Here is a 27,969-nt window from a genome sequence, read left to right on the forward strand (position 1 = left end):
CTAGTACAACTCAAGTAGCGTATTTTGAGACTCTAGTTTGAAAAAGCTGCAGCTTAACTTGAAAATGCACCCGGCCCAGAAGTTGCCACTACACCAAGTAGCTATGTATCCCAAGTCCTTCGATACACAAACCAGCAGAATTTACAAGATGTGCTCCATTTCTTACTGCTGTCTCTGTAAGTAGTTCAACAGATGGAACTGTTTTAAGACTATACTAACAGAAAAAATGCTTCTTCATTGAAGAGATGAACAGAGTAAGACGCTGTATCCTACATGGCTTTTATCACAACATTGTATTAAAAAAGCATATGAAAGGTATAATACACTCATCAAACCAAACCACATTTATTTCATCAGTCACAAGTGCAAATATAGCAACAAGTCAGTTCAGCAAATTACAACACATAGAGAAGAATGTAATGTAAATGCTAAGTACACTGACAGACCAACTTCAGAAGAGCAGCAGAAAACCAGTTTCTTCAAACAAAAACTTCTATTCTTTTTACTTAGAATCTAAAATAACATAGTAAATCTAGATCAGGAATGTCTCTGCTAATTCATGTTTAGCCATATATTCTGTTATTAACAGGTTGCATTATCCAGTGTGCAAAAGGCCTGTCCAAGCTTCCTATTAACAGACATTTTGGTTTTAAGCAACTTTTACCCAATATATAAATAATACAATGCTGATACTAGTTAATATGTTTTGCTATTTGATATTACAAATTTAAGAATATATATTTAAAAAACTAAGTCCAATTTCAGTGTTCCTATACAATTCTACTTGATCCAAAGTGGGCAACATTAAAGATAAAATTGAAATTTTATTTTTTTAAAAAAAAAAATAAAAATAAAAAAAAAAAAAAAAAAAAAAAAAGGATAGACACAAGTCTTCTCAGATTTTTGCATCATCTTTAAATCTGTAGTTAAAATATATGCAGTACTTACGTATAAAATAGAAAGCATTCCCATTAGGAAGATACTGCAGTGTAACTAGCTGTTTTTCCCTACCACTTAGTATCCAAGGAACAAGATTTATGCTTAACACCCAATCACTATTTTGCTTTACAGAAAAGCAAAAGTTGACTACCAGTATTAGCATCAGAATTTTTACACTGGAAATTTAGTTAACCTTCTTCTTTGTTATGAGTTGTTGCTTCTTCTCTTTTTCTTTATAGGCAATGAACTGAGAGTCTGTACCAAAGATTCTGTCCCACCACGTGAAGGTTGAAGCGTAATTGCCGATGAAGTTCATGTGATGGAAGTCATGAAAACGGGCCCCAGCATAGAAAGGTATCAAATGAAGAGGGTTCAGTGGAACATCGTAGCCACTACAGTGGAGAAAAAAGCAAATGTAGTAAGGATCTTTTCCAGACATAAACCACAAAATATAGACACTAACTTGTAATTTTTATGAAATAAAAAAACCTCTGGTATTGTAAGGCCTTGAGGTATTCACTGAAATACTGCCTTAATATGAAACCAAAATCCCTCCTATCCTAGCCAAATGCTTCTGTCAACTATCCCAAAGTGGTTTTGGCACTTGTTGACCTTTTCAGCTCAGTTTACTAGGCAGTACAAAAAGCAAGTCACCTAAAATAAGCAACTAACTAAAAATCACAGCTTTAACTGACTCAGTTGAGTGATGTCAGGGATGAGGAACAAGAAATTACACAATCTTTTAGTAACAAGCTATGAACATCAGCTCAGGTGCTCATGAAACAGTATCTCAAACCAACTACAGTTGTAGTATTTCTACTCTTATTTTCAGCTTACTGCAAGTTCTTCAAATGTTTAACATTCAAAATATGTGATTAAAATAATATTAAAATCAGAACAGTTTGCTTTAAAGGGATTTCAGCTCTTTAGCTTAATAGTACTGGAAAGCATCTTACCACCACCTAGTGGGAAAAGCACAAAGCAGTTTGTTATAAATATCTCGTGGACCACAAACTAAAATAGTAATTATCAAAGGAGATTCATATTTTGCATCAATTACTTTATGATATGTCACAACATATACTTCTCAGTCTGCAAGCAACATGTAACTAAGCCAGCAATGATTTGTACAATGATTTTGTTCCACTAGAACACTTAGCAGTCAGCTTACAATAAGACACTATATGCTTATAATACATAAATTTACAGATACAAGGTCAAGTATAATACTAGCATTTCAAAAATTAACTCTTATAGTCTTCATCCTCTTGAGCGTAGGAAGGAAAATCTCATTCATTTGCAGGTGAACTCAACTGAGCCTACTGAGATTTGCACTAGCATTTTGGATCCAAATTTGAAGGAAGTCAGTTTTACAACAGAAGAGTCTTGCCCTTTGTATCTTCAATAAAAGCAATTTATATATTTATTTTAGGCACAGTCAGTGGTTGTACAGTCTGAGCTCTCTTCTCTGGGAAAAATGTCTGACAAAGCATTAAACGGAAAGAACTCTTGACTGGAATATCACTTTTTGCAATTGATTTTCAGTGTTCTAATACATGCAAGATCACTTGTACACCAAATATCAAGAGCCAGACATCCTAAAGCACCTAGCTTCTGAAACCTTCCTTGAAGTGCTCTAGCTGATAGTCTACACTTTCTTAATTAGCAAGACTTATTACTAATACTACCTCAAAACATAAACCAGTGGTAACTGTGCAGTTTATGTCATTCTCTGTAAGATGCATAAAAGCACTTCAGTGCGAAATAAATAGCAAGTGTCAGTGAAACAGATAGGTAAGTTTGAGACAGACTCAGGGAGAGAGAAAAAGCAATTATTGGCAAGAAATGAGGATTTCACCTGTGTACGTCAATGGTTTCCATCAAGCGACAGATTACCCATGCCCACAGAAGAATCACATGGTTACAGAAAACAACAATTCCAATAAAAAAGCCAGCTCCAAGGATAAGTGTTTCTAGAGGATGTGCGTATTCTGCTTGCATTCCAAATGGAGACTAGAAAGAGATAACAGACAGGGAAACAGTCACCATTTTCAATCTTATATACCTCCAAATCAGAATTACCATTCTGTGGTACTCTCCCCTTCCCATTACCCCACGAGACTACAATAGAACAAACGGAATGATGTTATGGGCAAAGGAAATGGTATGGATTGAGCAAGGGCCCTAACACAGGTGTTAAGCTCTCTGTTGGGAAAACAGAAAACAGTATTCCAAGGTCATGAGATTTATCATTCCATTAGCAATTCCAAACACTTCACTACTAATTGAAAAGTTTAAAATTTTTATTTACTCTTACCACTACCCCAGGCCAAAGCATTATTTCAGGAATATGAAAGTGTTTGGCAAGCTCCTATCAGCCTTGCTATGCATCCCGTCTCAGAAGTAGAAGAAGGAAGCCAAAACACTCTCAGAATCAGGATTCACTTGGAAATTTATTTTAAAAATAAAAACTCAAAAAAAACTCATCTTTGATGATATTTTAAAATACTGTTCAAATGCTATTTTGAGATTGAAATAACATATTCTTTCCTACACACACACCAGTCATTCCTACATTTAGTTTACCAAAAATGACATTCCATAGAGAGTTTTCAAAAGTAGTATAAAAAGAACAGCTTAAAAAAATTTAACCTAATGCTAAAGATTCTAAGTTTGATTATTAGGAAATTATTTCTGTTATATAGAAAAAATATTTGGCATAAGGGTAATTTTAAAATCATCACTTTTTACTACCAGGTAAAGTCTTTAGTGAAACAGCCATTAGACTAGAGATCACTTATGTGTGAACTGCTAAGCACTCTCAAGAATAATGGATAGAAGCTGTTCCTGCTGGAGACCTGTCTGGCTGCCAAAAGCAAGAGGAAAACAGCAGCTGCTGCTGCAGGTGTACACAGATCTGCATGCATTAGTCAATACCAAGCTTCTCTATTATTTGCTGCCCATATAAATCACCCCCGACCCAGTAGCTTGCAGTTCTCCTTAGGCACACTATAGGTTATACACTGAAACACAGCAGTGCACATAGTAGCAATGACTTCTGTTACCCAGAGACAGTGCCATCTAAACACAGCTATACCAACTGTAAGTAAGTAAGTAAGCTATACCAATCGCGAGGTGTAAGCACTGCTGCACCCTGCCTGGCTCAGAACAGTGCCATCACCAGCCAAGCATGGCTTATTATCTTGCGCTCAATGCAGAACTACCCCAAGTCTCTCTGTACTGCACTGTGCTCTCAATGCATAACGACGCAATTGGCTGTACTGCTTACAGAAGCCCACATCCAAAGCTATAATCCTTCCCTGAATCAAGTATGCTGCATATATGATGCACACAGAGGCCACGCAGGAGCCGCCTGGCTGGGTTGTGTTCTGGGGATTAGTATGCTCTGGATAACATAATAGGTGGTGGAAAACTGACAAACAATTGAAACCAGAAACCTACCACTTCCCCTCCCCCAGGAATGAGACATATAAATACACTTTTAAAAGCCTGGCCCAACAGACAGGAACAAACTTTAGCAAGAACGCAATCTTTCCCATTAAATGAAATATAATCACAAGAGGTGTTTCAGAAACAGGGTGATCAGGCACTGGAACAGGCTTCCCAACAAAGTGGTGGAATCACCATCCCTGAAGTGTTCAGAAATCGTGCATACAAGGCCCAGTGACATGGTTTTGTGGTGGACTTGGCAGTCCTGGGGGAAACTTGATGATCTTAAAGGCCTTATCCAACCTAGATGATTCCATGATTCTATGAAAAAAGACTTTCAAATAAGTTGTATGAAACTGCATATACTAAAAACTATTTAAAAAAAACTAAAATCAAGGAATACATACAACAAACTCATGGTGAACCTTATGGATATACTTGTATATTCTCTTGTGATGCAGCAATCTATGCAGGAAATAGTGCCAGGCATCCTCAATCACCGCACATCCAAAACACTGGCCAACCAGGACATACCTTTAAAAAGAAGAAAAGCTATTAGTTATAGAATACACTAGCAAATGCATAATCTTGAAAGAGAAAATAATTTATATGCTAGTAAGGGTGGGAAATGTTTATGGCTATTACTGACTGACATTGACATTACCTTTTTAACATACTGAAAGAATTAATTACTATATACAAGAGCTTTTGTGCTTATCAGCTCATCTGTTTATATGCAAAGTGAGTTAGCATGCAGTACAACAAGCTGTCATTCCAACGTTACACAGACGATCTATAGAGAACACCCACAGAATGTAAGACCTAAATATAAAAATATAGAGCTGCATCAGCTATCAAACCAGATAGAAAATAGCTTTCCAAGAAAGATGACCTTCTGCTGTAAAGAACTGCTATTGTCAGAACACTGACATACTTTAAAACAAAGCTGAATTAGTTCTAAGTGCACCTCCTCCCCCTCTAAGTCAGTTTAGTACAAAAAGTAGAAGAATGTGAACAAGGTAGTACCTTCTCTCTTTCGACAAACACCTTGCTGCTATGGTATAAAATAAGGCGGAAGGAAGAAACAGGAAAAATAAAAAGCCTCTGGATAACACCCCCCGCAATGTCCAATATATAACCCATGCCATCATGAATCTTGTGTCGCTCCCATAAATTCCTTCTAATATCCCTTCTTCAGAGTATCAGAACAATTTGGGCTATTAAAAAGATAGGTCTAGAAAACTCTAATAGCAGTTAAGCATCAACAGAAGCAAGATCAACAAATGTAGTTTACATCATCAAATATCATTGTGTATTAGATTTGATGACACTACCTGTTAAATATTCTGCCCCCAACTGCATGCAACTCAGTATCAACACATGAGAAAAATGTACCTACCATCTAGGCATCTCTTCCCACCCATATGGAATGTTAAAATACTCTGTGAAGTAATAGGTGCCACAAATCAGAGGAAGTTGAATGAAAAAGTGATTGAAGAGGAGTGTTTTGAAGCACTTCCACTGTTTTTCCCATGTTTCTGGTTTATCCTAAGAAGCAGCAGAAAGAAACAGTTATGTTACATATTTCTATGGCAGGTAACTGAAGTGCTGCAAAAATTACTTTAGAAGCAGTTTCATTTCTCCTTGGACGACAGACAGCAGCTCCTTCAATAATACAAATCAACTCAGGCAATACAAATTACACAGTATTAGATTCAGTTTCATCAAAACCTCATTTTTCTAAGCTAGCTTTCCATAAAACTTAAAGCCTCTCTTAACAGAGATTGGCTGTCTTTGCCTGCTGCCCCAAATTATTCTTGCTATTCCACCGTTTGCAATTAGCAGGAACATTTCACGTTCAACAGTTTAACACAAATCAAAGTTTTTGTTCTTCACACCACAGAATGTATTTCCCATAGCTAAAATAACAAGCTGAAGACAGAAGCTTGTGAAGAAATAAGTTGTCTTGAAAACACCCAGTTTTTGCAGAGAGACATTTTATCAATCTCTCTAATAATACCAGCTTCTGAAATTACTAGTTTCCAATTCATATTACAATGAACTGGGGAAAAACCAATCATCTTTAGATACTGGATGTGCCTACAGGTACTTTGAAAGAAACACTTGCTAGTAAGTAAGCACACCATGTTCTTCTTTTATAATACTAAAACAGACCTCTACCACCAGATGCTATGATTTTATTACACCTTCCTGTAAAAACCTTTGCTGTAAGACTGACATACCCTTTTCTTCATATACCACCATGATGGTAAGAATATACTCCCTCAAAAAAACCCCACAAACCTCGTTTCCTTCCCCAAAATCCACTTCTCTTTCTCCTCATACATATAGCAGTTCTTCTCTGCCACTTCCAGGATGTCCGTGTGACAGAGAATATGGGGTCATATAAACTGGAAACTATGAAACTGCAGTTATATTTTCTACTTTACACGTTCAAAAAAAGATATCAGGAAATGTGTATTTCACAACTTTCTCTTACCTGCTGAATTTTGTACTTTTGCATATATGGTATGAACTGAAAGACAAACCCAGGTACACAGAGCAAGAAGTATGAAACTTCATGAACTAGCAGCGATCCCCAAGTTGCAATCTGGAACTTTGTGTAGTTATCCAGCATGTAATTCCAGGCATTTTTAAATGGCTGCTGCAGGGGATTGTCAGGCAAGAAAGAGTCTATATATTCCACTGCCAGATAAGCAGAGTTCAAAATGTTAACGCTGTCGTTCATTGCCATCGTTCAAACATCAAGCATCACAATTACAGTTCTTCTGCAGTTGTCTGTAAGTAACCTGAAAATTTTAAGAAAAAATTGAATAAGCATCAGTTAATTTTCAGTAAAACAAAACAGAACATTACCTACCTTAGTTGTTACCTAGTTTTAAAGTAAAAACAGGAAAGGGAAAGGAAGGGAACCAGCTCCCAAGTTTTGGCATTACATCAAGGGAGCAAAAGGATAAACAAATGTTAATTATTAACCAATTTTATTCCAAGTTTTCTGCAGGAAAATTCTATTCTTCACAAAAGGGTTCAAAACAGATTTAGACATTAAATTAACTGTGGTGTCTTGATTACTCAGCCTAATTCTTCTTGTAGCTGTGAGCCAGAACCCATGGAAAATACATCAACCCAGCGGACTACCTTTAAACAGCAGTAGGATTGAGATAATCTGCCTTTTGTAACTAATGGGAGATTTCATCACAGCTCCCAAAAGCATAGAGGCAGCACTCCTGAAGGTGCTCTGAACTTTTGCCACTTCCTCAGAGTAGGCTTCTTCTTGGTCTGGGTTGAAAGGGAGCTTTAAGGACGATCTAGTTCGAACCCTATGCCATGGGACATCTCCCTCTAGATCAGGTTGCTCCAAGCCCTGTACAACCTAGCCTTGAACACTGTGGCAGTCACAGCTTCTCTGGACACCATGTTCCAGTGCCTCACCACCCAACACAGTGAAGAATTTCTTCGTAAGAACTAATCTAGATCTACCCTTTTCTAGTTCAAAACAACTACCCCTTGTCTTGTCATTACAGGCCTTAGCAAAAAGTCTTTCTCCACCTTTCTTACAAGTCCTTTATATACTGAGCCTTCTTTTCTTCGTCCCAACCCTCTCTGCCTCTCTCTGTGGGCAATGTGCCCTCTGCTCATTTTCATGGGCCTCCTTTGCACCCCCCTAACACACCCATCTTCCAGTCTAGAACATGTGTGTAATTCATAGGCCAGAGGATGCCAATTAGCCCTCAGTTGATATGTTCAGACTAGGTCCAACATGAAGAGTGCACCAAGCTTGGTATTCAACAACAGTAGTTACCATTTTTCTTTCTTAGCAACAGCATGAAGATGCTACTGTTTCCTAAAAGTAGATCACAGAATAGTTTGGGTTGGAAAGGGCCTTAAGATAATCTAGTTCCAACCCTCATACCATGGGCAGGGACACCTTCCACCAGATCAGGTTGGTCAAAGCCCTGTCCAACCTGGCCTTGAACACTGCTAGGGATGGGGCAGCCACAGCTTCTCTGGGCAACCTGTGCCAGCCCCTCACCACCCTCACAGAAAATAATTTCTTCCTTATATCCACCCTAAATTTCATTATCACTTAACCTAATCTTAGGTATCATTTTATTAACTGTAAACGTATCATAGCAGATGCTAGGGAGGCTTACCACCAGAGCTCCCAACCCGATAGGCACGCCGGACTACTCACCCTCCCGAGAACTGGCTAGCTGAGATGCCAGAGGCCAGCCTGTGCCTGGGTCGGGCTCCTCCACCCCGCCTAGCCAACAAGTGCCCCGCGAGGAAGCGGAGACCGTGGTACACGCACGCCGCCGGCGGGCAGTTGGCACAAACCGCTCACCGCGGGACGGCGACTGGGGGCAATGCCCAGGGGAGGCGGCCAGCCGCGGCACCCGCGCACTGCCGGCCCTTCACCCAGCGCGGCCCTGCGCAACGCAGTTACCAGGATGTGCCCGACCGACCAAACGGGGGCCTGCTCCCCGGCACCCCGGTCAGATCGGGCCGGGTCTCTCCCGCCCTCCCCCTCGTCGAGGCCCGCACGTCCCCTCACCTCAGTTGGGCAGCAGCGGCAGCGTCCGTCGCAGGAATAACAACAGCCGGAGCCGCCGGCTCTTCAAGTAAGCCCTCCTATTGGCCGCGCAGGCACGCCCGGCGCGGCGCCCATTGGCTGGCTGGAAGCAGTGGCGGAGAGTCAGGCGTGAGGAAGGCCGGACGAGGCTGCGGCTCCCGCGTTCCGATTGGCTGAAGGGGTGGAGTGAGGATAGTGAGACCTCGGCGAGTAGCCAATGATGCGGGAGGGAGGCCGGGTGACGTAAAAGACGTGACGAGGAGGAGAGCTGTGTCTCAGGTGGGCAGAGGTGGGCGGGGAGGGCGCGGTCCGACCCTTGACCCTGGGTCTGGTACCGCTCTGTGCACGTCCGAGCCGGGCGTGGCCGGCTGCGGGAGCTGCCTAGAAACACAGTGGCAGGAGAAGGGGAGTCGGGGCTTAGACGACGGGGCGGAGGCGGCCGGGGCGTTGGAAGCGTCGGTTCCCGAGGGGAGACCGCGCAGCTCGTTACCTGCACCCGCGCTGCCGTTAGAGCGGTGCCTGCGGGGACGGGCGGCGGCCTGATGCCTATACACGAGCTGGCCTGATGGAAGTCGGTAAAAGGGCTGAAATACAAGGGTACAGCGTGAGAGCAATGAACCATAACTCCATTCATTGAGTGTGCTATGATGCAGGTAAAATAACACAAGTACAAATGTGCAATGCTTTGCAGTGCTTTATAGTGCAACCCAGTACCTCGACCCACAATACGTCATACAATATCCCCAGCAAAACATAAGCATCCATTTAATTCAAGTGTCTGCCCCCCTCCCCCCAAAATGTTATTCTCAGCTATCACACAAATGTCACAGCTCTTAAGTTCCAGTGAAACTATCTGAGGTGGACGTTACCTTAAACTAATTGAAAACCAAAGATTTCAGAAAGACCTGCAGCAAAACAGTGATAATTACATAACCAGTTCCTAAACCTTAATAGCTCTTTTCAATTGGCTGACATTGGTTCCTTAGAACATCAGCTTGCCCCTCTCTCTCTCTCCCCCCTTCCTCCCCACCCCCCCCCCCAAAGCATAAATCTCCCTTCACTTCTATCAAGATTTTTTGGTTTGAGACTTGTATTGAGAAACACAAGTTTTAAGCAACCTGTTGGCATTAGGAAACCAATATACAAACTTTTATTTGAAGAAAATCTCAAATATGACAATAACTTTGGTCATGTTAAAAGGAGGCCATCCAAGAACGAATAAAAATGAGCTGCTTTATAAGCATGGCCACATACAGTATATTGAGATATTAGCTAATAGAAGCTAAGGTTACACGCATAAATAGGCCTTAGTACCATGCAAGTTCGACGCAATTTCATACATTCATTATAAATTTTCAGTTATTTTCATGCCAAATCACCTTTTGGATAAAAAGGTACGAAAGAAGTAACACCTAAATGTGACCAAAATTGAACAGAAAAAAAGAAATCAAAAGTACAGACAACATTTTTATTAAAAAGATCTCAAAATTACACCTGTTCAATGTTAATACCATCTCTGATCTCTTTCAGTGGGAATTAGTAGTAGTTAAGCATTGTTACATATCAAAAAATACAACTCTGTTTTACAACATAGTACCGACATATTCAAAGTACTGTGCCAAATTATAAATAGTAAAATCAGGTTTCGAAGAATTCCAATAGAAAGCAAGTTATGCTCACATAAACATATGCACATAGTATAGTTATGTAACAAAAGTCTTATAAAAGGAAACAAATTTACCCCATGCCAGCTTGAATTACTGAGGTGGGATCCAATACTTACTATGAAGACTGACAGTTCATTTCTTTAAATATATTTATTAGTCTCTGGAAAAAATAAGACAAAAATTTACTTTCACCAGAATACACACCATTCTTCACTGACAATCTGTTTCTCAGTCGTGACTGACGTAAGTCCGCCCTTATGAAAGTGGCCTTTTTTGTTTCTTTTTGAAGACCTTGCAGTAAAAAAAATTGTCCACCAGACTTCAAAAATTCAATCAGCTTCTGCACAACTGCAGAATGATCCAACACACTGCTTCTACCTAGAGTAATCTTCATCTGTCATCTGTAATGTAGATAGTCACATCTTCCTCTGTGACTCAAGGTGCAGCTACAAGTAGAGAAGTGCTTAGATACTCAGTCACTTCAAATACACTTGTTGAAGACTGCTTCTAGTGCATAATCAAGTTGAAAATCTCTTTACTGATCATAATGGTTTGTCAATAACTGTAACACCTGGAGTGAAGAGAAAAAAAAAAGGCAGAAATCTTTAGGTAGTATTTTACAAAAATTCAAGAATATGAAAAGAAAGTTTTAATATAATACCTTGCAAGTAGCATAAACTGCAGTAGCATCAATGTTGATATTTTCCCTAATTTCTCTGACAGAATGTTGTCTGAATCAGCGCAAAGTTCTGAAAGTTTTTGTGACTTGAAAAAAATTTGCCATTACTCAAATTTAATTTTATCTGTGAAATACATCATTTACATCCACTTAATTCATTTGAGAAACTGCAATTATTGAGGGAAAAGGTTCACAAATCAGTTCTTGTTTTCTAAATATCAAATCCCAAAGAACTTCAGAATTGGACCTTTGTAGATTGCAACACAAATATCTTGTTAAAAAAAGGACTGGTCATACCAGAATTGTCTTTCTGACTCAGCACTTATGTGCTAAATCCCTATTGAGTACAATTTAATACCATCTTTTAGCTTGTAGTGAATAATTGTTTGAAGTCATCATTCAAAACGTACCCATCAGTTTCTTCACATCTATTCTGGTATCTTAGGGTTTACCTTAGACAGGACTTGGTTTTGATGCTTTGTCAAATTTCTTATCCTAGCAGTTATACTGCAAGAAGTCAGTTAAAAATATATCTACACACATTACCTGCATAGCTCCTTCCTGTACTCATACAAGATGACACAACTGTCCATTTATCAGTTGTTGGATTATAATATTCCACTGTTGATAAATTACAGGAACCGTCATCTCCTCCAACCACATACAAGAGACCATTTACAGCACAAACACCTAAAAAAGACAGGAAACCAATCTGAAAATTAGAAATTGGCTTGTTCACCCCATAAAAGCATGATTTCTATTCTGCAACTTCACAAAAGCAGCAGAAATCCAGGAATGTGCCATTCACACCAAATGGTATTACTACCATTTTAAGGTACTTGTTGTGTATACCTGCATTCCTTCTGCACATGTTCATGTCTGCAACCTGCTTCCACGTACTGGCGACAGGGTCAAACACTTCAACACTTTTTCTTACCAAAGGACCATCATGACCACCTACCGCATACAATAAATTGTTTAACACACCAACACCTGTGAACATAGGAAAATACTCAAAATTAACCAGAGAACAGTTTGACTGATACAAAGCAAAACCAACAAATACTACATCTACTAACATAAATCTTTCATCTGGTCAATGTTAGGAACTAATTCAAAGAACATTTGGGTCAGGATGCACTAAAGCAGAGAGATGGTAGCTACAGCAGGAAGCTGATAAAATGTCTCGCATGCCCATCTACCGCAATGCAGCATACAAAGACCAGAGCTGTTCTGCAACAGAAGATTTAGAAAATCTGGGATGAAACATGATGTGCAGGAAAATGAGGACTGTTGAAATCTAGGACTAATTAGAAGTGACAGTAAATGAGACAGAGTGCTCAGCCAGCATAACAGAAATCTGACAAGACAACAAAGTGTAAGTAAATTTTTAGAAAGTAAAAACTGTTCGGTATGGAGGATAAAAGCTGATGGATAGACATTATACAACAGGGATGTTTCCACTAAAGTATTGGAATGCCGTGTAAACATATATATGAAACAAAACTAAACACCTTCCCTTCTCCAGGATTTGGAGGAGAATCATAGAATAGTTAGGGTTGGAAAGCACCTTAAGATCATCTGGTTCCAAACCCCCTGTCATGGGCAGGGACGCCTCACACTAAACCATGTCACCCAAGGCTCTGTCCAACCTGGCCTTGGACACCACCAAGGATGGAGCATTCACAACTTCCTTGGGCAACCCATTCCAGTGCCTTACCACCCTCACAGTAAAGAAGTTGTCCTTATATTGAACCTGAACTTCATGTTTAAGTTTAAACCCATTACCCCTTGTCCTATCACTACAGTCCCTAATGAAGAGTCCATCCCCAGCATCCTTGTAGGCCCCTTCAGATACTGGAAGGCTGCTATGAGGTCTCCACGCAGCCTTCTCTTCTCCAGGCTGAACAGTCCCAACTTTCTCAGCCTATCTTCATACGGGAGGTGCTCCAGTCCCCTGATCATCCTCGTGGCCCTCCTCTAGACTTGCTCCAGCAGCTCCATGTCCTTCTTATGTTGAGGACACCAGAACTGTACACAGTACTGCAAGTGGGGTCTCAAGAGAGAAGAGGGGCAGGATCACCTCCTTCGACCTGCTGGTCACGCTCCTTTTGATGCAGCCCAGGATACGGTTGGCTTTCTGGGCTGCGAGCGCACACGGAAGCCGGCTCATGTTCATTTTCTCATTGACCAACACCCCCAAGTCCTTCTCTGCAGGGCTGCTCTGAATCTCTTCTCTGCCCAACCTGTAGCTGTGCCTGGGATTGCCTGACCCAGGTGCAGGACCTTGCACTTTGCATTGCTGAACTTCATGAGGTTGGCATTGGCCACCTCTCAAATGTGTCAAGGTCCCTCTGGATGGCATCCCTTCCCTCCAGCATGTCAACTGAACCACATAACCAAACACCAAGCTTCAGTTATCAAAATATCCAGAAGGATATTATAGGGTTTCCTTTACTTTACAAAAAGTTTATCAATCTATAAGCTTTGGATGAAGGAATAAGTAAAGCTAGTCTATATCTAGTTGCTAATTGGGCTGCACATATTGAAAGGATGGTAATAAGGAAAGCAGAAAGGAAGGCCTGTTGTTCATTCTTCACTTTATAATGCAGTATTAGAACCCAACATACCAGATTTCAGAAACGTAGGTGCTTTTTGCATTAAAACTTGTGAGTGATGGACCATAAATACAACTGAAAAACACCTCTATGTAAGTACATTGGGAAATCTAGTATATGTCACATTTAAGATTATGAAACTCAAAGCTAAGATACAGATTTGTGTGTGAATATAGTCTTTAAATGACTCCATGGGAAGAGCACAGCTTACAATCGTTATTAAAGGGAAACAGCAAATATGAATGCAAAAGATTAGTTAAGTCCTTCAGAGTGAGAAAAACCCCAATCAAACTGAGTTAAAAAAGAGAACCCTGAGACCTTGACAGCCAGCTGAAATATCTTTGACAACATATCAGTTATTTGTATGTAAGAGCCATTCTTATAGAAGGTGAGAGACAACTCCTGCTGAAATAACTACACTGGCTTATTAAAAAGGCAGATTTTGATAATGAAAGGAAGAGGGGATGGAAACATGGAAGAGTTAATTGGTACTGCAGATCTGAAAAATAGCTTCTTAATAGGACACTGTTTTATAAATCATGCTATCTAATGCTTTATCAGTGATATTCACTACTAACATTTCCCCATATCCTTTCCAGTTAATTTAATTCCTCTTTTGTTACTATTAATTCTAGCTATCATATCACAGTATAGTGTGACAGCTTTTCTTTCTCCCACTCTGATCACACTTTATTAGACAGGATAATATAATATTCATCTTTTGTAGAATTAAACATTATAGAGCTAGAAGGAGGGCTAAGATTTTTAATTTAAAAATGTGATGTGATATTCATCCTCCACCCAGGTTTTCTGTATAGTTACCAACCTTCCTATTCAGTGCGTAGGTTTCCCCTCTGCCATATTGCCATTTTTTCTTTAGCTCTTTATTTTTAATACTATCCTCAGTTCCTCCTTGGTGCTTCCTTTTCCCTTAATCCCACACTCAGTTTCCAAGTCCTACCTTATTTTTTGCTCTTTCCATCTGTATCCTCTTGTTGCCATCTTCTGAGTTCTCCTTTCTTTGTTATTTTTGTTTCCTGCCCATTTTTCAGGACCCTGTCTTATATCTCTTATCCCCCCCAAATGGCATATATCGGGATCTGAAGTTCCTCATCCCAATATATTGCTGGAAACAGATCTGTCCCCGTATTGATCAACCAAGAAGCAATTGGTACTAAAGAAAAGTAACTGAGAGTAAACCTCTGAAGATGCTTTTGAATGAAGCTGATGCAGTAGGAACAGAAGAGAGGGGCTAAAGTTCTTTGGTATGACCAGAGATCCAAAGGTTTAATACAGGAACAAAATTCTGTTTAGTTAACATCCGTAACACCACTACCAGGACTGATGGCCAGTTGAAACAATTCTGGTGGTTTTGGACATTTGGCCAGTACAGCCAAGATCAATTAATAGTTGTGATTTCCACATTACCAGCCACTCCTCCCCCACTCACAAATATAATTTTCTATGTTTTTAACAGAATGGCACAGAAGAATGTTGATTATTTTACTCAATTATATGAATCTGAAATAACTGACTACATTTACTGTTTCTTTTTGTTGTTGTTGTTGTAGTCGGAGGACAAGGTAAAAGGCAGCAGAGAGCTCAGTAAACAAACACAAGTCCTGAACTCTGTGACAAGGGGAGGGAGAGGAAGGGCAGAAAGATCCCAGTAGTTAGCGTACCTAAAAGCACTAAATATCAAAGTTGCAGAAGTAATTCAACTTTCTTTAAGAATCTGAAAATACCTAGTGTATAAATAAGCTACAGGCACAAAGACTAAAAACAGACTACTAAAAAAATGCTGAGATAAAATGGATGTGGGGGCAGATTGCAAAATTAAGCTTTGTCACAACCCATCAACACTATTTGTCTTTATAATACTCGTAATATGCCCATTTTTATAAATATTTTTCTCAAAACTTGCCAATATTAGACGGGAGTATTTAACAGTACCCTTTCTGCAACTCTGGACAGTTTTTAATCCAGAGTTTACTTTAAAGATGCACAGGCTCAGTAACTAGAAGTTTCACAAGACAACCATGTTTTCTTGAGATACCATGTATCATGTTTCTTTCATGAGCATCAAAGTTTTAGTTTAGAAACACAATCAAAATGTTACTTTTAGCATTAAGAGACGTATCAACTTGCTGATTTTTCTAAGCGTATAATGAAAGTATCAGAAACTAAGTATCTTTATTGAAATAATTTGGACATAATTTAAACATCATTTAAACAGATTAAAAACTGTTCAGAGTTTGTAAGGAACAATGGAAGGCAAGATGAAAAGTTGGGATAACTATTAAGCATCTACTAAGCATACTAGAAGTCCATCCAGTTGTATTTGTAAGAACATCTCTTCTAGTTATGAAGCACATTAATGCGATTACCAGTAGATATTTCAAGGGTGTTGCTAAAAAGCACCATTGAGTACTTGGCAAAAAAGTGACTTAAACAACTAAAAAAATAAAAGTAGAAAACTAGTATAATGTAATTTTACTTGAAAAAGTCCATGGCAATGCATCTAGAGAAATAAAACAACTTCTGTGAGTTGAAAAAACCTGAAATACCAAAAGACAAATACAGGACAGCGAACAGTAAATGAAATTTCAGTCCATAATATAAATAGATAATGAAAATGCTAAAGTCAGTTTGAAGCTGTGGAAGTATTTCATTAAATAAAAGCCAAATATCACAGGCACTTTTGATATCTTTAAAGAGAAATATATATACTCAAAATCGCAAGAAGGAAAAAAAATCCATAGGGAAAATAAAGAACGGACTTTTAGGATTATAAATGGATGTACCTTGGCTAAATGATAAGGAAGGATAACATATAGTAGCTTATACATATGCAAAAGATGTAAACACCAGGCAATGAGAAGAATTAATGAAGATGACAAAGGGTACATAAATGGAAGATGGAAGTAACAGGACAAAACCAGTAATACAACTTAAGAATGAGCAAGGATAATATTTCCTGCAGTGAACCAGAATGCAGAACAAGTCCTTCCAAAGTGGAGGAAATCTAGTCACAGTTCACATGTGTAGGCAACCTGAAAATCAGCCGTAAACTGGTAAAGAGACATCTTTGAAGAAATGACATTTTTTCATCCTGACCATGTAGATTTTGATACTTCAGTATTTAGGTGACATTAAATTGATTGTCACTATCCATGCATATTAGTGTGTATGTTAAAAACATCAGAAGTTATGGGAAAAGGAGGAATACGAAAAGTATGAAAAAGGAAGGAAAGATATTTACTATTAACAGACTGAATCTTATGCTATAGGACAGTTTTGTGTTTATAACGTGCAATATATCAGCCATTCATGACTAACATGTTCCATTAAACTCAAACTTTACCTTACCTTAGATATTTTTAGATACATTTGAAAACCACAAATTTGTTTCATTTTTACAAGGATAGTTGACTCTTGTCCACTCACCTGCACCACTCCGTCTAGTGCTCATTTCTGCAACATAGGTCCACTCATTTGTATTAGCATCATAGCATTCTACTGAACTAAGGCACTGACGTGACGCCCCATCGTAGCCACCAACAGCATACAGTTTACCTAGAAGGGTAAACAACAGAAACACACTCCTGATCCACCCATACTGTGTTGGTACAGAGGCTGAAGGGAAGTCACCATTCTCAGAACTAGCTACTAATCAGTCCCTTTTGTCAATCAGTTATTGAGTTTCTATTTCTTATATAGTTCAAGATAGTACACTATAGTTCTTGTCACTTGTCCTGGTTTAGCAGTAGCAGTCAGTTTTTCTCCTTCTTAGTAGCTGGTGCAGCACTGTGGTTTTGACTTTCGGCCTGGGAATAATACTGATAAAGCCGATGTTTTCAGTTGCTGGTCAGAATGTTTACCCTGACCAAGGACTTTGTGAGTCTCATGCTCTGCCAGGGAGGAGGAGAAGCCGGGAGCAAGCAGGGACCTGACCCAAACTAGCCAAAGAGGTATTCCATACCACAGCACGTCATGCCCAGGATGTAGAACTGAGAGTCCCCTGGAAGGGCTGGATGACTGCGGGGTGGGGGCAAGGTACCGGTCGGTGCGCGGTTGTATCCTCTTCCCTTGTTATTTCCTTTATCACTATTATTGGTGGTAGCAGTAGTGGTTTGTGTTATACCTTAGTTATTAAACTGTTCTTATCTCAACCTGTGGGAGTTGCATTCTTTCGATTCTCCTCCCTGTCCCTCCAGGAGCAGAGGGAAGAAAGGGCGGGGGGGGGGAAGTAGACTGCATGGTTCTAATTTATGGCCTGGGCTTAAGCCACGACATCACTATAAGGATGTAAAAGGTATCTAACAGTATAAATCAGTATCTAACAAGAAAAATGTGGGTCAGTTTAAATTGCCTAGCTAAAATACAAAAGTACTTTACCCTGGGTTTAATAAAGAACTGTTCAAAAGCCAGCTAATTTAAGTATGTCCAATGCTGGAAGCTCACAAATAGACTTCCTAGAAATGTCAAAATTTCAGATGAAAATTACTTGTACAGCCTGTATTTTCAGATCAGAAACAGCAGTGGTTCCTATGCAGTTAAAACACACAACTAATACTGTTTTAAGACCCAGGAACTGGTCCACATCTGCATTGTGCAAGTGACATCCAAGCTATGCACCACCAAGCTGACTCAAAAGCCAGCAGTTTTTCTCGAGAGTCCTCGAGATCATTGCCAGCATGCAACCAGCAAGGTCAGCCATAGCTAACAGAGTTGTCAGTTGCAGTGCTACATCACTAGAGACCAATTTATAAGGTCATCCCTTCAGTAATCAGGCTCTCTAGCTTTGCTGACATGCGTAACTTAAGAGTATGCATGCTTAGCCAGCTTTTCTTCAGCTGGCCTCAGGCACAGCTAAAGCTCTGAAAACAATGTAAAACATCTACGCTAAAAGCCAGTCAAAACCAAGTAGAACAATTATGTATTGTTCATACCATTTGAATTACAACGTTCAGCAAAAACATAAATCGGAAGTATGTTTTCAAAAGTGAGTAAAGTCATTAGGGTAAGTTATTACATTCCCCTCCCCCCCTTTTTTTTTATATAATTTGTCAACTCACCTCCAACAACACCTACACCAACACTACTTCTTCTCGTGTTCATTGGAGCTACATGAAACCACTCATTAGTCTTTAAGTTGTAAACTTCAACTGATGATAAACCTATGAAGATAATATAACATTATTTTTTCTATAAATCTAGATGCAGACTGTCTAAGTTCCAGAGAATTCTTCATATCTGAAAATTCAGATTATTTCATTTTAAGGACTATTAGTGTGCAAAAAGCATAACCTTTAGATAACCAATTACAGTCAACCCATTCTTGGTGTCTGAAAATGAGCAAATTAATAAAAGCTTTTATGGAACTTGGAGAAATTCTTCCCAGGATTTTTTTTTGTTTGTTTGTTTCCTTTTTAATTAAGTCCCAATGTTCTGTCCTATATGTGCTTCTGTAATAGTTATTAAGGAACAGGATCATCTCTGCACAAATGCTTTAATGGATCTGTGAAGAGAATAAAAAGTGCATGTCCAAAGACTTCCCACAGGTCAGAAAAGGCTGTTTATAATCCTACTTACACTACCTGAAAATGCAGAAATAAACTTCATATGCAAAGAGCACAAAGGAGTTGTAATTTTTATGCTCACATCTTCCACGAGTTAAGGACTCTGACTATAAAAGGAATACTGAAAGGCAACTTGTCAAAGATTCACTAGTCATTAAGCCTAAAATCCTAGACGGGAGCAAACAGTCCACTGTTCAGGTAGAAAGATGTGACCACTAAAGCACATTCCACACTTCAAGATGCCAAGCTACCTTCATGCTTGGTTTCATCATCGCTACCAGAAAAGAGACGTTCAAATTTGATACAATTAATGTCAAAAGTAGTCAAAGCTAATCAACAGTGTATAAAGGCAAATATACCTGTACTCCCATCAAATCCTCCCACAGCATAAAGAAGGCCATTTAATACAGCTGCTCCCAGCGTGCTTCTCCTGTCTTGCATGTTAGCAACACTTGTCCACTGGTCCTTCACTGGATCATAGGAGTCTACTGTGCGAACTCTCAGAGAACCATTGAAACCACCAACAGCATAAACCATGCCTCCCATGTACACCATTCCTAGAGCAGGGAAACAGGGAGGAAAGATGAGCATTTTAGACTCTTTGTCAACTTATTTTATTGTGTAGTCTCCTAAGTATGCAGATACTTGATAAAATTTACAGTACTCGCTACAGTATCAGGCTTTTGACAGTGTCCTAGAGCCACACTTCGTTCAGATTAAACACCAGCAGTTCTTACACTTTTTGTTACTAGTAAACTCACACTTCTGAATATCATGCCTGCTGAATTTCTTCTTGCTCAGATATCTCAGCTGCTTTAAGATCACATTTTCACATTTTTAGTGGCTGTCACTTCTTCACGTTTTTAATCTCACTTAATCTTCATTTAATCTTCACATTCTTCATCTCAACATATTTTAATAGTAAAATTATTCATAATGTAATGCAATAAAATTTAAATTTCATTATCTTTTGTATTTATAGGAGATAATAAAGCAGTCTATTCTAGAGATTACAAACTGAAGCACAAATTAAGATCAAGTATCAAATTTATATTGTTTCAGATTAGCAAATAATTCAAAAGTTAAGAATGAACACTGAAGTCAAGGCTTAGGTCTTGTCAAATAAACATCTGAAGTACTGTTCCAAAGAACATACAATGCTTTATACAGACACCTACATTCCGCAGCATTTCCAACTGCAATGAAAAATTAGGCATCATTTACCTGCTCTGCATCTTCTGGAAGGCAATTCAGCCACCTGATGCCAGCGTTCTTCTTTAAAATCATAGCATTCAACACTGCGAATTGCCTTTGGTGCCTGTCCTCCAACTACCATCATCAACTAAAAGAGAGAGAATACTATTTTTTAGTTATTTGCATATATAAAAGCACCTGAAAGATCAAAAAATGTGAAAAAATAAAGCAAGCTTCTCTACAACAAGTAATTAAAGGGCTCCTAAATAAGAAATTGGTAGTCTTCCAAACCAGGCAAAACATGTGCAATACGCATGCAATTTGTAATTATTGTGTTCAGAATAAATACCTGAGGTAGAAAAGAAGGAAGCAATTAGAATCTAGGTAAAGTTCCCATGAATGAGTCAGATCCTGCTGTGTCTTCACATCCTACTCTGACGTCAGGTATGGGAATTCAGTGTGTGTGATATTCGATGGAATTGTGACTATCCATCACAGAACAGCCTTATCTGGTTCCCTTGGGAGAAATGTGCTAAATCTCCTGAACAGAATCTCCTATTCCATTGTTGCAGTTGCTATAATAGTACTATGAGAAAACTTCTTTACTCCATTGGAAACAAGATAATATCTAATGTTTGGTTTGTTTTCTTCTAAAATGAATGAAAGTCAATGTTTAGGTAAAAATTGAGTAAAATGTTGCAACTCGGAAGCTTTAGTCTTTGTTTTGTTGTGATGGTTTTTTTAAAAACAGACTTATTTCCCCACAACTGTATATTTCTCTGATGCTGGAACACATATTAAAAAATATATATTGGGAGGGAAGTTATTGGCGGTGCTGTGTGTAGGCGGGAGACTAAAATATCTGCATCATAAGAGCATAAAGCTAATCACTTGTTACATTTTTGTGATAAATATTTTTGTGATAAATGACTCTGGTATAAAATTTTTTACTGGAATACCCCAGGTGACAGTAATGCTCTCATCTGTTGAAATGGAGTTAGAAGAAACAAGTATATTAGAAAACTAAGGGTCTTACTTTTGGAAGGCTAGCGGGTGTTCTCAATTTTGTTCGAGTGCTTTTCATCAATGCTCGTTGCTCAGTTGGCAGCAAGTGATACTTCATAGCTTCAATGAGGTAATCTTTACAAGCACTGCTGTTCTTAACCAGTATTTCTTCTTCAACTCTCTATTAACAGAAGTTTAACAAGGTCTGAGCATGTTAAGGAAGTAAAACACAAATCACAATCTGAAGTGTAATAAAGCACTTGTTATATCACACAAATGCAGATTAATCCTATTTTTTAGATTATCATTCAACCAGTTAAACACAAATTTATGTGATGACAATATGCAGTCCCTAAAAAGAAAAAAAGAAATAGAAAGATGTTGATTCTCAATTAGTAAAGGGACGAAACCGTGTTAGGCAAGGTAAATCACTTCTCTTACAATCAGGCACATTTCTCGACTTTTCAAATACAGAGAGTACAGAACCCTTTAAGGGGGAGATCTTTGGAGACTAATTTAACAAACTAGTAAAGCCACCCCTCAACAATAAAAATAAATAAATAAATAAAATCAACCCCACACAACAAAACCCGAAACAGAAAAAAATGCCAAAAAAAACCCCACTAAGTAGAGGAAATTTGTATAATAAACCAGAATTTAAAAAATATATATCTACCAACCTATTACTACACCTACTATCCAATGTTAAGTGAACTCACATTTTCAACCTTAAATACTTAAATACACAAAAATATTCAAAATGAGCTTATAAAATTTCAAAAGATGTATTATATCTGAGCCAGGTAAAGGAATGTTTCCTTTGTCATTAGTTCCTAACCAAATTATACAGTAGATACAATTCAGAAATTGAAAATTCACTTACAGAAACAAATCTTGCGTCAAAGATCATATTACAAATGAAAGGTAACCTGATTTTAGTGAATGAAATAATTTGAATTACTAGTGTGGTATAATAAGTAGTCAACCAAACAGATAAATTACTTATATATGTCATCTTCTATGTGGCAATCCCTCATTTGGTTCTGTGTGTCTGTGTGCGCATGCATATGAGGTAGTGGTTGTTTTTTTTTTTTACTATCAGTAACATACTACATTCCATTATTTAAATTCCAAATTATCACTCTGGCATTAAAAAAAAAAAACTTCAAACAAACAAATTTTCACATGCAGAAGAATTAGTATTACTTTTTGCTTACCTGAACTAAATATTCCCGGGACAGCAAAGGCAGCCGAACATGCTCCATCAGGCGTGCCATTAGCTCCTGCCTTACATCTTTGTCATGGTTTACCCATGCTATCACTGCTTCAAATACCTTCCAGAAAACAAACAAATGCAAGTCCCTTGACTTACAAGTTCATAAGAATGAATATATCAGCATGCCTCCAAAAAGAGCTTTTGCGTATGCTAAAATTCCTAACGTAAGAAAAGATGACAGCAGTTACAGCTCCTATTATTTCCTTATTTATCCACTATAAAATTCTGAAGATGCATTAGCCAGTCTCTTTTTATATCATTCCTCTACTGGTGTTTCAAGGCTAGCTGTGCTACATTGACAAAATGCACACTGTAATTTCATTGATACTGAAAATCCAATCAAACTAGGTAAACAAACAACACAGCAGCAATGATACTACAATCCTCATACTTTTCTTCTTTTCTTGGAGAATTGACCTGCCACATGATCATTCAAATGACTTATCATCACTGGGTCCTACTAGGAGAAGCGATCCCAAGCCTAGTTTCTCCTCTGTTGCACAGCAGCTGATCATACATCTAGAGATTAAAACCTTAATTGTACTCCACAGAAGCAGCATCACATGTATCAAAGTGATAGATCCTGACCTTCAGGGTATTATGGGGACAGCAACGTGACTTTGCTAGTTGCAGTTTAAACAGATAGTTCCTAGATTCAAAGTTCCAAAAAGGTCTTAATACGAAACACTACCTAGCCATGAAAATCAGTATTCAAACATGATTTTGAATACAATTTAGCTTCATTTGAACAGAGGTGTTAGTATAACTATATACTCCTTGGGAAAAAAGAAAACCAAGATATTTTAAATTGATCACAACTGAATTCAAAAGGTCAAAAACCATCTACATCTACAATTTGAAAACCGTTAGAGATTCAAACACTGGGCTCACCGAGACCACAGAGTTTCAAAAATCGCTTTAAAAGAACAAGTTCTTGCTAAAGATAAGCCAACACATATTTAAACTGAAGTTTGGTTATACTATGCTACCTAGGCATCTCCTTTGCAACCCACATTTGTTCAGATAGGCTAAACAGCCCACATGTACATACAGAGTTTTAATACATTTGTGGGACTGCTGCTGTTAAACTTAGTAGATGGCATACACTTGCTCTTCAAACTACTAGTTTGGAGTTATTTATCCATTGGTAAACCAAACTGCTATGTATGCAATTCAGAGCATGTATTCTGTTTGTCTTGCTTAAAAAGGAGAAGATATAGCCATGTAATTTAGTTTCCATTTTTTCAAAGAACAAAATGTTAAGTAATTGAATACATTTTTAGGATTTTTAAGAGTTCAGATTAATTTTTAGCATCAGACTGACAAAATTTTGGGGGAAAATCCTTAACACTTTCAGGAAAAAATGCTTTAAACAAGAGCAGAATACATGCTTCATTTCACTGAGGAAACAAAGAACACATTCAAACAAGTGTACTAGAGCAGTAAGAACAAACTCACTCTCTCACTCAAAAGAATAAAACCAATACTGGGATACAGATGTTCTTACCTTCTCTTCTGAGGCAATTGTGAGTTTGTCACTGGATATAAGACTGCACACTTGCTCTACACCAAGATTGAGGTATTCTTCGCTAAGAACGACATCAGAAAAGTGCTGTTCTGTTTGGATAAACAGAAATACTCTAACATACAGTGCAAAGTGTATCCCACAACAAGCATTAAAGCAGCTGAAGAAAAACAGAGGAAAATGATTCAATATGCAAGCTATTTTGTCATATCTAGAAACAATACGTTAACTTAAAATATTTGATATAAAGACTGGTCTCACAAATTGCTTTTATATTTAAAAATTCTTGAAAATAGTGGAAATATTAAACCACATTATACTAAAAGTAACAATCAACAATTTAACATTTTCAATATTGCTTCATCTTAGTACTTGCCTTTGACAATTACTTAAATTTTGCTGCCTTTGTACACACAAATACAGAAAAAAAAGATTCCAGAAAAGAACATGCTCTGTATGTGGTTGACAAATGTTTTAAACGTGTAGTTCAACACGAACAATGGCTGATTCATTAGACCTAACCACCAGTGTCAAACAAACAAGTCCAGATACTGTTCGTGTCTCTCAGAGCTTCTCCAAGGTCAGAAAAACATTCCATATCACTATGTAGATTTTTTTAAAATGCCTCAACTTGAAATAAACTGATGAAATTTAATGTTTTAGTTGTAGAATCAGACATTTTATTTTAATATAGAGCATGTATCTTTATCAAGTTGTTCAGTTGTCCTCTCCCTTCCTAAAACTGCTTTTTAGGCTCTATCCAGTTGACTGTTATTTTTCCCCTCTTCAGCTATTCTTAACAGAAGTTAGCAGGGACAACTGTTACGTGGGAATTTAAGAATTCACTCAAAATTAGAACAAGTAGAAAAAGGTCACCAAACATATTCAAACTAAAGAACTTTTTAAAACCTTTTTTATCCCTCCACTAGTGCTACTATAGTTAAGACTCCATGCTTGACAAACTGTCTTAAGCTGCTAAAAAAGGCTAAAGAATGCTGAATGCTTCCAGCTCAAGAAGTCTGAATTTTTCAGGTCAACTTTTCAGGGTTAAACAGCTTTTTTGCACTGTACTGAAGACTAGAAAGCATAAAAAGTTGAATCTAACACAATATAATTCTGGTCCTTCATGTAGTTCAGCGTCCTGTTCCTTGAAACAGGCAGCATAAATTCCTCCAGACAAAAGTCCAAGACTTTATATGAAAAGTATGAGAATAAAACCTCCTCACAATAAAGGTCTCACTATAACCATGAAAGTTTAGAGATTGCTAGCCAGAAGAATAATATTTTACCATAGCCGCATTTTACTAAACAATGTTTAGTAAGATATAGTTCAGTCCCCTTGAATCCTGTTAAATTCTTGACTTTAATACCTTCCTATAGTAACAATCCCACAGGCTTATTGAACAAAAAGCTCCACATCTAAATTTAACACCCAGTTTACCATTAATCAGTTTTCAATTAGTATCCCCATGTTCTAACGCTGAATACGATGACAGGCAAAACTGTAACCTGTCTACTTAAAATCATTCATCATTCTATATTCCTTTTTAGCCTTCATCTCTAAGGACAGTCCTTGCCTTTTCAGTCCCTCATCCTACCAGCCTTTTTAGATCATGCAATCATCATCACTGAAGTTCCTCCAATTCCGCAGCATTCTCTTAGACGAGAGGGTTGTATTTTCTGCAGTATTTCAGGCAATAGGAGAGAAAGGATGAAGAAAAATAGCATTGATTTTTATAACACCACCATTACTTTTCTATTCTTTACAAATCTTTATGTTTGTTTGCTTTTCAGACTACAAATACAGAGTTTCTTAAGCTGAAGTAAAATTTTCTCAGGTGCATTTACTGAAAGAAGTATCTGATGAATTTTACTATTTGTATATGGCAAATAGATGTTGAGAAAAGTAATTTGCATATATTAGTTTTATGATAAACTCCAAATTTCAAGTGACAGCACCACAAAACAGCATGCCCGACTGTACTCAGAAGCCAAGTTAGGAAGCAAGCAGAAAGGGGATCTCAAACGCATCTGAGGTTCAGAAGCCTTGTTCATCTTCCCTGAGAAAACCTATGCAACAGTGGATCACATCCAACAGGATACTCTTCGTAAACTAGAAAACCCTGGTTGATTTTATAGATTCATATGTAAAGTCTTGCTTTTTAAGTTGATTTAGATTTATGACATGCTCTAAATAGGAAGAACACAGCCTCTAAGCCAGAAAAAAGTTGAGAATTTTCAAAGTAATACAACGAAAGTGAGGCTGTCTCCTGTTTTCATGCTATAAATAGAACTGTGAAAGGAAATAAAAATAAAATAGACAGTACTTTAACAAAGCATAAGACTTATTTCACTGGATGTCAGCCTCTGTGCTTAAAGTATAAAAAAAGGCACATGGCCAGCAGAAGAAAGAAGAGTGACAAAAAGGAGAAATTAAAACAAACTACTCAGTCAATAGCTACAGGCTCAGGTTCTCCAGCAATACCTGGAAAGAAATTCTCAGCTGAATGAATTACAATAAAAAGAGAAGTAGGAGAGTAGATTGATATATAAATTTTAGTCTCTGAAGAACCACGTCTCTTGTTGTCAAGGAGACCATCTTAACTGATTGATAGATAACCTTTTCACAGAAACCAATGGAAATTACCATTAAATGGATTATTCAAAATAATTAGAAACTGAAAAAGAACAAGGAAATGCAAAACCACCAATTAAATCTGCCGACAGCAATTTACCAAAAGCTGATCAAGTGCTGAAGGCAGAAGGCACTATTTTATTATATATTAAAATAATGCTTATGAAATTCAAACTTTTTGCCTCCTTATCTTTATCTTTGCCATTATCTTTAAAATAATATTACCCAGTACTGAGTGTTCCAAAAATCTCAGAGCCTCTCTTTCCAAATAATATTGAGGAGGGGTATGCGGTTTTTTGCTGTCTGGGTTAGTGTTTGTATTATCCCATATAATTGCTTACATCCTGAAAGCTTTGATAATCTGGAGATACTAACATCAAACATCACAAAACTTAGGACATGATTAAAGAAACTCATAACATGATTAAATATTTCATGCATCTGTCCCCTGCAAAATCTCACATTAGCTTGGTTTTCATTTGTTGCATTAGGTAACATACTTCTGTCTTCATGAACATCTCCAAACAGATAGAACTATCTGGATGGATTTTTTTCACAAGAGCATAAAGGGTTTTTTTTTCCTCCAAACCACTGAGTGTGCAACTTTGACAAATTTGTATTGGAATCCTGCCCCACTTCTTGCCACTTTACCCAGACATTGAAGCCAGCTGGCTCCAGATTCAAGCAGCCTGGAACGAGCCGGCTTCAGAGCTGCCGAGGCTTGGCTCACAAATTCCCACTTCCTAAGCAAGTAGAATCCTACTTCTTTATTATCAAAACCAAAATCTGCCTTAAAAAAAAAAAT

The 27,969-nt window shown here is 37.9% G+C and overlaps 2 protein-coding genes across 3 annotated transcripts in view; both read right to left on the reverse strand.

The window, feature by feature from the left end:
• Positions 1-331: 331 nt before the first annotated feature.
• MSMO1 (methylsterol monooxygenase 1) lies at positions 332-9,080 on the reverse strand. Of its 2 annotated transcripts, none has more exons than XM_080629222.1 (6): positions 8,966-9,080; positions 6,890-7,199; positions 5,789-5,937; positions 4,797-4,923; positions 2,798-2,952; positions 332-1,331 (listed from the first exon to the last, which is right to left on the reverse strand). In XM_080629222.1, exons 2-6 carry the CDS (start codon positions 7,142-7,144, stop codon positions 1,124-1,126), a joined length of 894 nt encoding a protein of 297 aa, XP_080485348.1. In that variant the 5' UTR covers positions 7,145-7,199; positions 8,966-9,080; the 3' UTR covers positions 332-1,123. The 2 variants fall into 2 exon arrangements, with proteins under 2 accessions (XP_080485348.1, XP_080485349.1); XM_080629223.1 differs by lacking the exon at positions 8,966-9,080 and adding an exon at positions 8,606-8,923.
• Positions 9,081-10,388: 1,308 nt separating this feature from the next.
• The window catches only part of KLHL2 (kelch like family member 2), a 60,694-nt gene continuing 43,113 nt past the window's right edge, over positions 10,389-27,969 (reverse strand). Inside the window, exons 6-15 of the mRNA XM_080630074.1 lie at positions 24,512-24,621; positions 22,946-23,062; positions 21,760-21,909; positions 20,754-20,871; positions 19,889-20,086; positions 19,026-19,127; positions 17,395-17,523; positions 12,182-12,322; positions 11,876-12,019; positions 10,389-11,221 (exon numbers count right to left, since the gene is read on the reverse strand). Of these exons, the coding sequence (XP_080486200.1) occupies positions 11,193-11,221; positions 11,876-12,019; positions 12,182-12,322; positions 17,395-17,523; positions 19,026-19,127; positions 19,889-20,086; positions 20,754-20,871; positions 21,760-21,909; positions 22,946-23,062; positions 24,512-24,621 (1,238 nt within the window). The 3' untranslated portion in view covers positions 10,389-11,192. The remainder of the gene's footprint in view (positions 11,222-11,875; positions 12,020-12,181; positions 12,323-17,394; positions 17,524-19,025; positions 19,128-19,888; positions 20,087-20,753; positions 20,872-21,759; positions 21,910-22,945; positions 23,063-24,511; positions 24,622-27,969) is intronic.

The sequence above is a fragment of the Psittacula echo genome (genome assembly GCF_963264785.1).
Source record: "Psittacula echo genome assembly, chromosome: 1".
In the NCBI taxonomy this organism is placed as follows: domain Eukaryota; kingdom Metazoa; phylum Chordata; class Aves; order Psittaciformes; family Psittacidae; genus Psittacula; species Psittacula echo.